We start from the raw sequence: 14,932 nt of genomic DNA on the forward strand, positions 1-14,932 counted from the left end.
GTGCGATTAAGCGGTTAGCCTTCGGTTTGAAAGGTCAAGGGTTGCAAAACTTGGGATACGTACACAGATAGTCATCCTGTTTGCCCGTGTGTTGCAGTCAGCACTGCAGCTGCACTGCTGCAGTATACGATAAGGCCATCGTGCACGGACGCGATCGCGTTAACATTCTTCCTCTTTCCCATGTCTCTGCATGACGGCCTCGGCAAGGAGTTTGCTATCGGTTTATAATGTGCTACAGTAGGTGGCAATATTGTCCGCGTAAATTCCTTAAGAATTTTCCCAAAAGCCGCATTTGGTGTTCAGCCAACTTGGCTAGACTTGAGACTAGTGTCATAATTATTGTGTCATAATTTATTATTTTACAGCTGCTCATATCGGTCCATTCATATTCTGTACTATTACTGGACCGCGGTTCTGGAGCGATATATGCATGATTTGGCATAAGTAAGTGGATTTAAAAACGGTTTGTTTTTATTGCAAGTATTGTTCAAGTATTGTGTACAACGTGTACCATGCATGCACCAGAATCCGGAACTAATCACTCACGGATCGAACCGCTAGAACGCTGTTTACCAGTGTGTGTACCTATTTTTATTGTGAATTAAGGATAGCCCAAAAAACTTAAGAAGACAATTTAAGTAATAAGTTCTAGACTTAAATGACCTTGTCGGCTTGTACAATGCAGCCCGACATATTAATCTATAATTGTTATAATTAAAAAAGACGTAATATGTACCACGGACTTACCGATACAAAGAAAGGGATTATCGTGCAAAGCACACGTCCTAAAATTATAGTATTTAAATTTTAATAAATCAGGAATTGCATAATAAATTTGTTCATAAATTTGTTCATGTTTATCTGTTCTGCAGGGGATCGCAAAATTAGCTCTGCGAAGCGTAAACCGATCATGTCATTGCACGGAACCATGGCAAATCATACACCACGTGTTGTGTTATGCCTTGACGGAACTGTATACGTACTTCATTCAGTACAGCATGTAACAGCTTTGTATACAATATTACAAGAAACAGCCTCGGCTTCGCCTCCGCTTTTCTTGTGGTCTCCAGTCTACGGCCGGTTTATTCAAATGATTTCGATCAGCTATTTAGTTAACATCTTATTCCTTCAACGAAACAAAATGAATCCGAAAATACGCTAAAACGCAGATAGAATAAAAAGTGAATTTATGGCTTTTGTGCACTCAGACGCATTCAGTTTCACTCAGAAGGGAATTTTTGTTAACTTCTCCCTCCCGACTTTGATCGAGCCTACCAGGTACTACATTTCCACTAAAGGATGCTTACAATAGATGCTGGTGGTAGTTCGGTCACTCGTTTACCTAGCGGGCTGTGTACTCTGGATAGTAGTGGTAGTTCGGTCACTCGTTTACCTAGCGGGCTGTGTACTCTGGATAGTAGTGGTAGTTCGGTCACTCGTTTACCTAGCGGTCTGTGTACTCTGGATAGTAGTGGTAGTTCGGTCACTCGTTTACCTAGCGGGCTGTGTACTCTGGATAGTAGTGGTAGTTCGGTCACTCGTTTACCTAGCGGTCTCTGTGCTCTGGATAGTAGTGGTAGTTCGGTCACTTGTTTACCTAGCGGGCTGTGTACTCTGGATAGTAGTGGTAGTTCGGTCACTCGTTTACCTAGCGGTCTGTGTGCTATGGATAGTAGTGGTAGTTCGGTCACTCGTTTACCTAGCGGTCTGTGTGCTATGGATAGTAGTGGTAGTTCGGTCACTCGTTTACCTAGCGGGCTGTGTGCTCTGGACAGCAGCGGTAGTTCGGTCACTCGTTTACCTAGCGGTCTGTGTACTCTGGATAGTAGTGGTAGTTCGGTCACTCGTTTACCTAGCGGGCTGCGTGCTCTGAATAGTAGTGGTAGTTCGGTCACTCGTTCACCTAGCGGGCTGTGTGCTCTGGACAGCAGCGGTAATTCGGTCACTCGGTGAGCTAGCGGGCTGTGTGCTCTGGATAGTAGCGGTAGTTTGGTCACAGCTTGGCTCTGTGAAACTGAAACCGTCTGGCCAGGTTTTGGAATATGGGCATTCAGATTATGGAAATGGTTTCTGCTGATTCTATACGGGAAAGCTGGGTTCGTGAATCTCTTTTTATTTTTTGTGGTAATAAAGATCTAGAATGTACAGTAGATACCGTACTATTATTCCGTATTATACGAAATAATTTACGGACTGTAGATGCTGATTATCCTTTATCAATCACTGTCCTTAGTTTTGCTCGGACTGCAATGAAAGGTTAGCCCGTTTGAACGATTACTATGGTCAGTTTCTTCTACAGCTGCCTTCAAATATAAACGAAGCCATCCATTTAAACGATTTAAACTGTAAACGAAGCCATCCACTTGCAGTATCGTTTGTGCTACTGCTAATTGGCTTTTCTAGTTTTGTAGGATTAAAAGTTCAAACCTTTTTGATTTGTTGATCTAAAAAGGGTACCAGTTTAAATTTACTGATTTTTTGCTCCATGCAACAGGACTTTGAAATTGTTTCAAGGTCACCTTGAGCTTTCTTCTCTACCGGCACCGGCGTCTGTGCACGGAAGCCGGAGCAGATATTACCAAAACAAAATGCATGTGACACAGTTTCCAGACATGCTGAATCGAATGGCGTTAGCAGTTTTTCGATTAATTTTTTGGTTTGTTATGACCAGATCGTACGGGGTTTTCCGTTGTAATATAGATCTTTACCTTGATACCTTGATAGTACCTTTATTGATGAGTCTTAAGAATTATGGCTGTGGCATTTGTATTTAGAAATTGTAAAATTAAGCATTAGGCAGCTTTCTGTGTAGTATTAACTACAGTTACACCAACTGCGCCCATTTCAGCTTCGATCTGTTTAATGTATTTATTAAAAATTTTATCCGGGTTCAGCGAGTCCGGCTCCGGGGTGGTTTCGTCGGCCATGACAGCTGTAAAATTATTTCGATGAGCACATAAAGCCATACTCTTATTATTAAGAATTTTTCCTAATTTGAGTATCAAGTACGAGTACAATCAGATGCCTGGGAAGAATTATGTATGTATTTATGTCATAGAGCTTTAACCTTGTTGCACAAACGGTTGCCCATTCCACACTGGCTCTATACTGTAGTCATAATTATTTATGCACAAGTACTGCTGTAAAAAAAGTGTCACTGAAGTTATAGTTTTTCAAGGTTTTTCGTTGCTTTGCGTTGCGTTTACTTACCAGCCAAAACCATCAGGCCGACCAATGCGACCGCCAGAAATGTAATCCACAATTTGGCCATTGCTGAAATAATTTAAAATCTAAATATAGTTATAGCAGCCTTTAAAGCTTAGCAAAAGGTCGAAACTCGAAACCTTGAAGCTTAAATTGACTTGTCCGTAGTTGCACAGTTAGGAATAGGCAAATTAAATTCTTGGTATGGTTCTTTTAAGATATCTCACCTTAAATATTAGCAAAACTTCATGTACAGACTGTACGTTGAGGCTACCTTTTACAAGTTTTCGATGATTTAGTGACACAAGGAGACGTTCTGGTCGACAGGAATGCAGCTGAAAAGTTGAGATACAAGAGTAATCTGACTTGTATAATATACATACATGTAAGTCAAGCGAACATATATTATCCTGACCGAATGCTGTTTAACTTGATAATGCCGATTCCGAACGTACGAGATTGTTTATTTCTGATAATAATATTAATTGCAAAACTGTTTCGTACTACTCTGCCTTCCTAGAAGTTCACCACAAATAACTGTCATTATTTGTATTTCCTGATTTTGGCGCCGCATGAGGTACTGCATCGGCCAAACTACACCAACCAGGGTCCATTTAAATTCTGTATGTACAGTACGAGTATGTACTAAAGTTTGTGAAATGTTAGTTCTTTGGTTGAGATACAGATCAGAGTATAGCGGTCATTCAAACTACTTTTATATCACTCGTTCAATCGAAAAAAAAAATTTGAAGTTTGTACTCTGTAGTCGATTGCCGAATATTGTAGATATCCAGTTAACATAAATTATTTATTGTTAAAATAATACATGATACACGACCTACTCGAGTTTACAGATCTAAATTGTCAAAATTATGAGCTAGCTTATCAACACAACATAACCGGAGCTTTGTCAACAGCCTTTGTGCATTTGCATTTTGCATTTTGTATATATTGAAGTATACGATGAAAACGGTAGAAGTATAGATGGAAAGCGCAAAGCTTGCTTGTTTGTTAGAAGCGCTTGTCAGAATTTAAACACTTCTGCATAGTGCATAGTGACCAACCGCAGTGCAAGACGGCCAAGGAATAAGGAGCCTGGTGGCTGGTAAATGCACATGTCCAAATATAGATAAAGTTCCCTCAGTATCACTTTAGTTTTGCCTGTCCTTTTTACTTTGCACGAGAATTTACACATGCCTAAATCTTAACGCGAAGAAATGCAGATTCATCTTGCATGCATACTATTATTTATTGTTTAAACGCAACACCAAACACAAACTGGACGGAACCGAGATGCAGCTGCAAGAAAGGATTATTACATGCATTATGTACACGAGCGTAATTTACACGCAGTGATATAATAATTCCATGCACAGGTACATTAGAAAAATCGATAATCAAAGTCAATACCATTAACAATAAAACTTGGGTTTAGCAAAACGCCAACAGTATCCGCCAACTAATTCATACCAGATTATTGCTGAACTCCAGTGAAACCGAAATTATTGAATCCCTGCTCGTTAAAATACCCACCCGGGAAATACATTCCCTCTTGGTAAGGATACGTAGAATCGCGGTTCTCCCCGGTTCCGTACAGGAAACGGCGGTAGCGGCGACGGTAGTCGTTATGCTGATGGGTGCTGCAGAAATATCCCACGGTCAAACGGCCGCCACCGACGGTACCGAAGTACAGGTCACGAGCGCCCAGGACGCAGTAGGTGTTGCGGAAAGGCTCCGGGAAGTCAGTCTCACAGCGGTCGAAATAGCGGTTAGCCGTGACGTCCTCCTGAATGTAGCCGCCTCCGTAGAAGGCCTCCACGATGTTGATGAACTGTCCGTGACAGTCGATGGTGCCCAGGTAGTCATGATCGATAGTGATGTATTGCAAATCATTCCAGCGACCTGTAAAGGTCAAGCAGTGTAAGCGAAGACCGATGGAAAAAGATTGTCTAATTAAAGTTCAAGTTGTGGGAGTGCAAAAAAATGAAGAAAGATCAATAAACTTACGAGCACGGCATTGATAACCAATCGTCAAGTGCTTGGAGCCGCCGATGGGATTGAGGAAGAGGTCGTTGTTGGCCCAGAAGTTGCAGTTGTGGTGGTTCTGGCACTTGCTCTTGACGACCACGCCCACATCGGCCTGGTATCCGCCGGCACCGTAATAGGCGAAATCGATGTCCAGGATGCGGCCTTCCAAGCAGGACAGGTTCACTTCCTGACCGCCCTCCACGTAGAGGTAGTCCAGCTGCCCTGGGGTATTTAGTTCTGAAAAATAAACCAACACCACTGAATTTTTGTTGTTCAGGCAGGAACAGATTTTGTTTAAGCTGGTTACATGATCCTGCTAACCGCGCGTGCTTAAGCATTTTCGTAAAAATTTAATAATAAAACTGAGCCTGTATTTTAATGCTTACGGTTGTACCTACCGTTTGAGCAGTAATAGTAGACCACAGCAAAATCCCAGTTTCCATCAAAATCGGAGAATTCCGGGATCCACGGCTTATAGGTGCACTTGTATCCGGGCTGTCCTGAGCAGATACCACGCACGGTCACTGTGGCATCATCAAACAGATCCCCGTATCCGTAGTATGCGCGACGGATGAAAAGGCGCTGGTTGTTGTTGCACGTTAAGGTCATCTCTTCGTTGGCGGGAGTAACCATGAAAAACTCCTGACCTTCCTTGGGAACTGCAGAATTAGAAACAGGATTGCTGTTACTTTCAAAATGAAGGGATCAGCAAAATTTGCTTAATTAATTTGACACTATATACTTACTAGCTTCGCAGGAATACTGCACATTAAGTTGCTTGTCGTTGCCGGGGCATTTGACTCCATAGTAGTAGTCGTAGGTGAAGAACGTGCTCTGTCCATAAGCGGCAGGATTAAGGTCACACGAGTGCTTGCGCCCGCAGAGACCGTCGACAGCCACGTGGACATTGTAAAAGCACGTATCGCCTTGGGTGTAGTTGGCCGAGTGGATGTAGATGACCTTATCGTTGCCGCAGTTAATCAGCTGATTGCCGCCCTGCTTCACGGTTACAAATTCCAGTGCTGTGTCTGAAAGCGTAGTATGATGGCTTATCCTATCATTTTCTTCGTCTAATGCTTGCTGGTAATAACTAATAATCATAAGACTACGGAAACTTCAATCAACGAACATCGACAGAATGATTTTTTGAATACTGCAATTTTGCGGTGTACATGTTATAACACTATAAATCAGTTCGCATGGTATCACGGTAATGCATTACTGTAATTTTCTTGTGATATTTCGATTATTCAAACACCCGGCCTGCTTTCATCTTTTGGCCCACCGTGAAATGTTGAAAGAAAGGAAGCCGTAAACGTCCTTTTTGTTTACAACCGCGAGAGTGTATATGTTCAACTTATTTTTACAATAATTAGCAGAAAATTTGACGTACTGCGGTTCTTAGCGTGCTTAAACTTTAAAATAATTTGTGAATTTCAAAATAATTTCGAACACGTACGTTGTTACAATTGTTTTTCTGTGTGCACGCATAACTACATACGTCTATTAAATTGCAGACTTTTTGAATAAGTTAAGTTGCAATGGTGATGGAGAATTCAGATTTAAGCAAAAAAGATCTACCGTTAATGCAAGTGGCTTGGTAGTACAAGGTCGGACGTCCTTCCTTGTGGCAGCCAAAATTGGTTGGCGTCAGGGAGCGCAGGTCGCACGTGTTGCGGCCTTCGCAGATCTGTCGGTACATGTCCGTCACGGTTACGGTGCAGTTGCCGGATGTCCATCGCACTTCCTCCAGGTGGATGGTGCGCGTGTTGCCACAGTCAATGCGACCTTTACCTTCCGCGAATTTCGGCGACCATTCCACTCCAGTTGGGAGTGCAGCTATAAATAAAAAGGTCAGTTCAAACTTCGAAGCAAAAACATATTCAAATTCTAGCATTAAAATCTGAGGTGACCTTTGCAAAACTGGGAGCATTTCCTATGCAAGATACTTTTGCAACGAAATTAACCCAAATACTGATTGTGAATTTTGTACATTCTTACCGGTACACGCTATAAGCAGCGTTAGCAGTATACAACTCTTCATTTTTGGCAAAACTTATCAAAGCAAAACAATAAAAATCTTTCGCTTGCCAAATGCAAATTCAAATAATATTATATAGAAAAATTTGGCTGGCCAATGTTTTGACTGATTTCGTTGGCTGTGCGTACTGTTAATAATCGCTTACTTCTCTTGGAAGAAAGCAATCAGATGTTTCCCATCTTTGTTGCTATTCTCAGCGTCCTGCCATAAATCGTTCCGATTCTCTCTTGCCTCTGACAAAACTCTTCAGAACAAAGACATCTCTTTGTTTTGGTTTCTATCAGCCAATCACCGCACATGCACCTGTTCCATCGTCCGAACAAAGACGTCTCCTCCGCACCACGGGGAACACCGTCTCTTCCCTCCTGATGATTTCCTTGCTCTCTTTCTTGAACGAGAATTATGCTGGCGCCGGTGCCCTCTGATTCTTAATGGCTTAACTACATCGTCAGGAAAGTGACAGGCACAAAGGAACAAAGGCATCGGTCTCTAGTTCTGTATAACAGGAAATTACCGTCAGAATTCTCAGCAGACAAAGAAGAGAAGGTGCAGCATGGTAAGTACATCAGCCGATTCTCATGACGCCCGAAGCTGGCTGGTTTATATAAGCTGCTTCCCGGAACGATCAACTTCGTTAGTCGCCATTTCCACTTCCATGAGCGGTTTCGAACTTTCTTCGTCACTTTTCTAAAAACAGTTTAGCCGTACATCAACAGAAGTAAAGCATTCGTTTTCTTTGTTTGAAACATTTTGCCATCATAACAACTTTTACTATGGCCAGACTGTGGATCCTCCTTGCCGTTGCCGTGCTGTTCGGTAAATTTCTTTTTACATAATTAACTTATTTTAATTGTTTTATACGGAATATTCGCACACAAACAACTAAACGTTTAGTTATTTAAAAAATTAGTGACGACAAACAAAAATCCTCGACTTAGCATTTGCTGGTTTTTGAAGAAAGGTCATGAATTGATATGGGTATATTTTTTGCGTGATGATTATGGTAATAACTGTACTGTTGTACAGATACATGTACTGCATCATAAACATGTTATATTCAGTTTTATATACTGCAGCTGTAGCGATTTGTAACTGAGTAATACATTTGTCCGAGTAGTTGCCCTAAGCGAGACGGAAGCGGTGTGTTCCGCCCATAAGAAATGCGGCTGCTATCACGGCTGGTGCTGGGCATATGCCGACTGGGAGCACATGAAGAGCGGTGACCCTTGGTGCTTCACCCAGCGCCTGGGAGTTACCAATGGAAAGCAGTCCTTTGCCTCCTGTCTTGCCGATGACGACTGCCAGATCGAAATGACGTGCGGAGAAAAGGCCACCCACACTGGAGATGACGGTGGCCGTCCCGGGTTTGCCCCGTTTTAAGTTGGCTAATGTTGCGCAAACTGTAAATAAATGCATATCGCGCCTAATTATGCCTTGGTTTTGCACTTTTGCCATTACCGTGACCTTTTACTAATGCTTGACCTTGATTTGCGTCATTTATCCGTATGTTGTGGTGAAGGGATAAAAGGTGGAAAAACTGTGAAACAAGAAAAACATTTGCAACCGGTTGAATATTCTCTATTCGTTTTAACGAACAGTACAATCCTTTGTAAGGGAACAAATAGCACATCGTAATTCGTGACCGGTTATAAGTCACAGCACAATTTAACGTTTACCAGCGGTGGTTGTTAAACCAGATCAGTGCACCAAGCGAGCGCCAGTACCACTGGAAAACGGTATTATATTAATTTTGTGGAATTGGAAAAGCGTGACGTACGCACTTCTTCGTGGCGTCAGACAAATTTTATGCTCTTAACTCGAAGACTTGATAGTAGCATCTCGCTGCGCTCGATGCAAATTAAGCTGTAAAAAACTCACAATTTCAGCTCGTCGTTCAAAGATTACTACTTTGTAATCAAACATTTCTTGTTATAACTTGCACACAAAAAACACCATCCTACAAGAGCGACCTCTGTTACCGTATGGTACCTTGAGTAAATATTTGTCAGGAAGGCATTTTAATTAATTTCAAAGCCCCCATTCTGGCGTTATCTGTGGCTCGACTCAACACGAATTGCAGAATGCTACAGCAGCCGCCACAAACAATTTTTCTTAATTACAAAATTTATGACCAGGAGAGGATTTGCTTAAATCACAATCATAGTAATTATTAATATTATTAGTACTCTGTACACGTATTACCGTGCTACGTGCGCGCGTACGTTACTTGATAGAGGAGGTTTATGGCCGTAACTTTTATGCATCAGTCGTTGTACAACCACTTTGTACAATATTTGTGTAGCATTTTTGAGGCATCATCATATATAAAATTAATGGCATGTACCGTAAAAATCGAATTATAAGCCCTGGGCTTCAAAAGTTGGAACGCCCTGCGGAGGGGCTTTAATTACGGGCATGGGCTTGTATTTTGGGGGGGCTATTATATTTCAAATGTGTTTTATTGGCAGCATTTGTGTGCATTTTATATAGCCCATGGGCATCTACATATTTCGGGGGAGCTCATAAATTTCGAACCACCTTAAGGGGGGCCCCAATTACGGGGAGAGCTTCTATTGTGGAGGGTCCTATAATTCGATTTTTACGGTATATTGTTATTTGCTCAAATACACAGGAAATTCGCATACAACAAAAAGTATGTGGGGAAAAAGCATCGAGCATTACGGTATATGGGTTAGTGCAGCTAACCAATTTAATGCAAATATGACAGTTGTTTTTCCTAAGGCAGTAATGAATATAGTTATGAATTTTATTACATTCCACGTGAGATCTAGCTAAGCTGTAGTAATTTCACAGTGCTATAAGAAATTAGACCTCACATCGATAAATATTTGTCATTGTGCAAGTAGCATCGCCGTACGTTATGGCTGTAATCTGCCTGCAATTTCTGCTCTACATTTCGGTGGCAGGTAATTGTTACAATATTCTTATCAGACCATGTATGTCCACGATAATTTACATTTTTAGGCACTGCTTCTTCTGCCATAATTACCAACCATTCTTCTACGATCCCTGTTGTTACAAATGAAATATTCAGTGTTCCACAAAGTATTAGAATTACTACCGCAACAATGCAAGAGCGCGATGCTGTACTAGAAACTCAAATTAAACCGATCTGGAGAAACATATTAGGTACAGTTAAGTACACTGCCAATACTACTGTTATAAAATAATACCTACTACAGACAGCTGTGCATATTATTTTCAGCCGCTATTCTTAAGGGCGACTTGGATTTATTTATAACAAGCGATTCCGCTCCCGCGTCCGACCCACTGGCCACACCCAACGGAGAACTCATCCGCGAGATTTCTTACAATGTCAACGGGATCGCCAATGGTACACTGAACGCGAAGGAAACGAATGATCGATTTGATCGTTTGGTAAAGGCCAACACTCCGCCGGACCTATGGGCAGTCCTTACTGCCGATGGGCACTGGGAAGTTGTGTACAATTTCACGGAATCCGCGAATCTGACGGTTCCTGACACCAAGCAAGGAGCTCTTCCTTTATCTGACGAGATTTCTTCTAGCAGACTGATAACTGATCTAGAATGGAAAAATTTAACGGATGCTGAAACGCCGAGTGGTGTAATGTACTGTTACAACCAAAGTGGCGGGAACTTTATACGTTACTGGGATCCTCATACAGTGACAGTCGGTAACGCCTCAACAAATTTTCAGACAAGACAAAAGCGAGCAGAAGCTTCGGAGGCCGATTTGATTTCGGCACTTTTGAGCATCAGTTCACAGAGCAAGATGATTGGTGCACCGCAGTGTGACGACTGCATCTGTGGACTGCGAGGGTACAGTGTTTTGTTGAAAGGTCGTGTTCCTTCTGAACAGCTGCAGAATGTCAGTACCGAGATGGGCAACGTGTGGAAGTCCGTGTACGACGAAACACTGCAAAACCAAACGGGAGATATCATCCAATGGGAAGCGCATCCAGTAGACGATACGCCGGATATAAGCTTAATTGATCCGTTATAGTAGGTCGAATTCTTTGTACCGTTGTTTGAAATGTGTTAATTGCGCAGTATTTGTTTACTGACCTATGCTGACTTACTACTGTACTTATTCATTATTGTATTGCAGCGGAAATCTAACACATCTTACCTACGCGGTTATTGTGAACGGCGTTTCACCTGAAGAATTTGGTCTCCCGGAAATTACGGAGAACGACTTGAAGCGCTACGGAACCAGTTTAACATACCCACCATGTTTTCGATGCCGGCCCTTTTTTAATGACTGGATGTTTGTGAGTGGTTTGGGCAATTCGACGAGCGACACTGCAGCAGTGAACTTGAAGAGAGCGCTGGATAATAGTTTCAATGAATGGAATAAAAAAATCGCGCGCCGAGGCCCTTTGTCCATCGAACCCGAATATCTGACCACCCGTAATTTTTCAACTGGGTAAATCTGCCTGAGCGCTTTAAGATTTATGTAAGAAGTCTCTGGCTTCTCATTAAACTGACTCCGTGCTATGTGCTTCCCAGTAAAGACACTAATCTAAAACGAGACCTTGCTGATTACTGACCAATACGTTTTATCCCGCATATAGGAACATTTCGCTGCACATGGTATTCTATGTAATGCGCGTACCGTCCGGAGTCAGCTGGAATATGCTGCAGGATCTGGACACGCCGTCCAAGGAGGTGCTAGAGCGACACTTCCGAGCGGAAGTGGGACCTAATATTACCGTGTACCCGAGTATGCAGGACGTAGCGCAGTTTTTATCCGAATCATTCGCCGTATCCCTACCTCAACTGGCTGCCATTGTGCAGGATGATCGCGATCAGTGATTGCTGTTTGCGACATTCTGTACTCCCTACGAGTAGTTACAAATATAAAGTATGTATAACGATAATTCTATACAGAGCGAGAGATTGCAAATACGAGTACAGTATATAGATAAAATATAAGCTAAGTATTGTCATTAATGTGATGATAAGTAATCATAGTATATGAACTGTATTTAATTTGTCATCGCGTGATAATGTTGTTTATTTAATCAGGCAGTGTGCACAGCCGATGTGTCTGTACAATTATTGCAGCAAATGTGTTACTCGTGAATTTGTTCTATGACTCTCGTTTTCTGTTTCAAGGTTTTACGAATTTGTACATCGGATCAGTCGAAAACGTTCAGTAGAAAAAAACAATTCAAGCAGTTGTAATGCTATGTCCTAAAACAAAACCTTCGAAACAACGCAGCAATGTCAGATCTTAAGTCCGGTACAATAACTGCAAAGAAAACAGGATCTAGTGCCGCTTGTAAAACGTATAATCCTTGGCAGACTTCAAGAACGGTGGTATACGATGACAGATCGACAAAGCACCATACCGTGTAGAACGTATCCAACGGTGTCCATGTCACCACCACGCTCAACGTCAACGCGGTAAAAACAGCAAACGCTTTGGTGCCTTTGCGGGGCGCAGCCGGACGTTTGATTTTCGTTGAACCATTCGAACTGGACTTTGATAACTTGGTATGATTCGGCCCGGTATTTCCACCGGTTTCTTCCAGTTCCACTTTTAGTCCTACCTTGCGCTGGCGTTTTATCATATATAGTAAATACGGATACGTAATAACAATCAAAACGTTGGGTAGCGCGTAAATCATCATCTGCATTGTTATGTTCCACACCGGCATTTCCGCATTGTTGAGGATGCAGCCGAAAGTTTCCACAGGAAGCCGGTATAGTAAAACATCCAAAACAACACCAGGCAGTGCGACAATGTGAACATACAACCATGTAAAAATCACCAAAACCCATGCGCAGCGCACCGAATGGTGTTGACGATAGGAATGCGGAAAGGTCACCGCCCAGATACGGTTAATTGTAATGAGGATATGAGAGTACATCACTAAACCGGCAGCGACGGTGATTCCGTACTGGTATACGGTGCATAAATCATCGCCCAGACACCAGTATGGCGAAATAAAATTGAGGATATCCAGCGGGTTATCGAGAATGGCAAAGCAGATATTCGCTACGAGAACGCTGGTTAAATAAACGTTAAAAGGAACCGTCAGCCGTTTGCTGCTGATAAACGCTGCCAGTATTAAACTGTTGAAGATAACCGCCCAGGGGAGTATTATGACTTCCAGCGCCGGAATAACACGCCACTGGAACTGCCACGCTGTGGAATTGTCAGTAAGATTAGAAAGTTCAGTTTGAGTACGATCGCCGTAAGTTGAGTTGTCACTGGAATTCACTAACTGCATTTGCAAAAACGGTTAATCACATTATTGTGAAATATGCAGATCGTCCGCGTCGTGTCTAAGGGTTTTCCTTATAGAGGACGCTTCGTGAAAGTGAAACTCCGACATATAGCTGCATTACTGTACTACGTAGATAGGAGTTATAGCCAGCCAAACTTTTTCCCCATTTCCGATCTACCCTGTATCCTGTGAAGTGTGAACCTGTCTTTGCAACTAGAGCAAACAGGTTAAGGGTATCTGATAACAAAAGTAAACAGATTTTCTTCCTGGGTTAATTAGACCCTGCCTTAAAAGAGCGTTTTTTCATATTTGTTTTACGGCAACATGATCCCGTGCAGCCACCTGCAGTAGCAAGCCCACACTTATTGCAACGTGACGCAACCTGCAAAGTGACGTTTGATGCCATGGCCAGGCTTTGCTGGTGAGACAACTTAGTCGGTAAATGACTAAATGCGATATGGCAATGTGCGATTATGGTAGTGAATTCAAATTCAACCGGAAACCTATCTACGCAAAAGTCCGCTTGACATCAGAGTTCAGAATTCATATCTACGAGTTTTTGTTAACCTTCGTTTTTTAAAATACTCTCCGCTTAATGGCCTCAGACATTAAGCGAATAAGCACAATTGTAGTTAACATCGTAAGAATGAGGAGTAAAGAAAATTACAGTAATTATCGCTTTTGCTGAATAAAATCAATCAGGGCGACATTTAACAATGCAGCTGTAGTTACTAGTGTCTGTATTACCATAAACATACAGACATGGCGACATTTGGTAAGGGTAAGAAACTAAGCAAAATTAACGATTTTATTTTTATCATAGGTTGGTATAATTACAGCATATTATTTGATTATTTGAATGACGAAAGCCGTTATATCTTTACGCTCTGTGTTACTTGCTCCGTTGTTCGTAATTTTAGACGGGAAAAACATATAATAATTATAATTATATGTATGGTATATACGAGTACATATGTTGACGATACATATAATTCATGTATGTATTCATTCGCGGGTAGTCTTTGTGTGTTATACGTCAAGGCGGTCAAGCTATATCCTAATGCGACTGTAATTAGTTTTTTCGTATTTTTGCAGTATTCAGTTGGATTATACCTCTTCGGTAAACGATGCTTTTCTAAGAATTTTTGGAAATTTTAATAGCGCATATCACATAAAGTTTTCATTAAGGTCGGCATAAACCAGTTAATTTGCGTTTTCGCTCCGGCCCGGTCTGCAACAGTATAATATATTATGGCATAAACCTTGGTGTTCTATACCCTAGCTAGTGCTTATATTGCCAACCCTGGGTACTTTTCTTCCAATACCGTTGTATTCCTTTATAGTACTTCCCTCAGGGTATTCCCTTGTACACGATTTATCGATTACTATCCCAACATCGTATAAAAGCATGACAGATCTAA

The 14,932-nt window shown here is 41.8% G+C and overlaps 3 protein-coding genes and 3 long non-coding RNA genes across 6 annotated transcripts; 4 read left to right on the plus strand and 2 right to left on the minus strand.

Annotated features, from left to right (window-relative positions):
• Positions 1–96: 96 nt before the first annotated feature.
• Positions 97–4,034, plus strand: LOC129585338 (uncharacterized). Its single transcript, XR_008690011.1, has 3 exons — positions 97–237; positions 366–444; positions 873–4,034. It is a non-coding gene; the product is annotated as an uncharacterized LOC129585338 (long non-coding RNA).
• On the minus strand, positions 2,686–3,685 carry LOC129585337 (uncharacterized). The gene is made up of 3 exons (XR_008690010.1): positions 3,432–3,685; positions 3,211–3,273; positions 2,686–2,932 (listed from the first exon to the last, which is right to left on the minus strand). It is a non-coding gene; the product is annotated as an uncharacterized LOC129585337 (long non-coding RNA).
• Positions 4,035–4,441: 407 nt separating the features above from the next.
• LOC129585427 (uncharacterized) lies at positions 4,442–6,333 on the minus strand. The gene is made up of 4 exons (XM_055478093.1): positions 5,979–6,333; positions 5,631–5,891; positions 5,212–5,469; positions 4,442–5,106 (listed from the first exon to the last, which is right to left on the minus strand). Exons 1-4 carry the CDS (start codon positions 6,331–6,333, stop codon positions 4,679–4,681), a joined length of 1,302 nt encoding a protein of 433 aa, XP_055334068.1. The 3' UTR covers positions 4,442–4,678.
• A 941-nt stretch (positions 6,334–7,274) lies between these two features.
• LOC129585336 (uncharacterized) lies at positions 7,275–8,801 on the plus strand. Its single transcript, XM_055477977.1, has 2 exons — positions 7,275–8,089; positions 8,391–8,801. Exons 1-2 carry the CDS (start codon positions 8,047–8,049, stop codon positions 8,651–8,653), a joined length of 306 nt encoding a protein of 101 aa, XP_055333952.1. The 5' UTR covers positions 7,275–8,046; the 3' UTR covers positions 8,654–8,801.
• Positions 8,802–10,093: 1,292 nt separating this feature from the next.
• Positions 10,094–10,679, plus strand: LOC129585339 (uncharacterized). Its single transcript, XR_008690012.1, has 3 exons — positions 10,094–10,200; positions 10,259–10,423; positions 10,500–10,679. It is a non-coding gene; the product is annotated as an uncharacterized LOC129585339 (long non-coding RNA).
• Positions 10,680–10,833: 154 nt separating this feature from the next.
• Positions 10,834–12,181, plus strand: LOC129585377 (uncharacterized). The gene is made up of 3 exons (XM_055478031.1): positions 10,834–11,277; positions 11,384–11,701; positions 11,850–12,181. The coding sequence occupies exons 1-3, from the start codon at positions 10,883–10,885 to the stop codon at positions 12,088–12,090; spliced, it is 954 nt and encodes a 317-aa protein (XP_055334006.1). The 5' UTR covers positions 10,834–10,882; the 3' UTR covers positions 12,091–12,181.
• The last annotated feature ends 2,751 nt before the right edge of the window (positions 12,182–14,932 follow it).

Source organism: Paramacrobiotus metropolitanus, unplaced genomic scaffold, assembly GCF_019649055.1.
Source record: "Paramacrobiotus metropolitanus isolate TYO unplaced genomic scaffold, Prichtersi_v1.0 Parri_scaffold0000016, whole genome shotgun sequence".
Taxonomy (NCBI): Eukaryota; Metazoa; Tardigrada; class Eutardigrada; order Parachela; family Macrobiotidae; genus Paramacrobiotus; species Paramacrobiotus metropolitanus.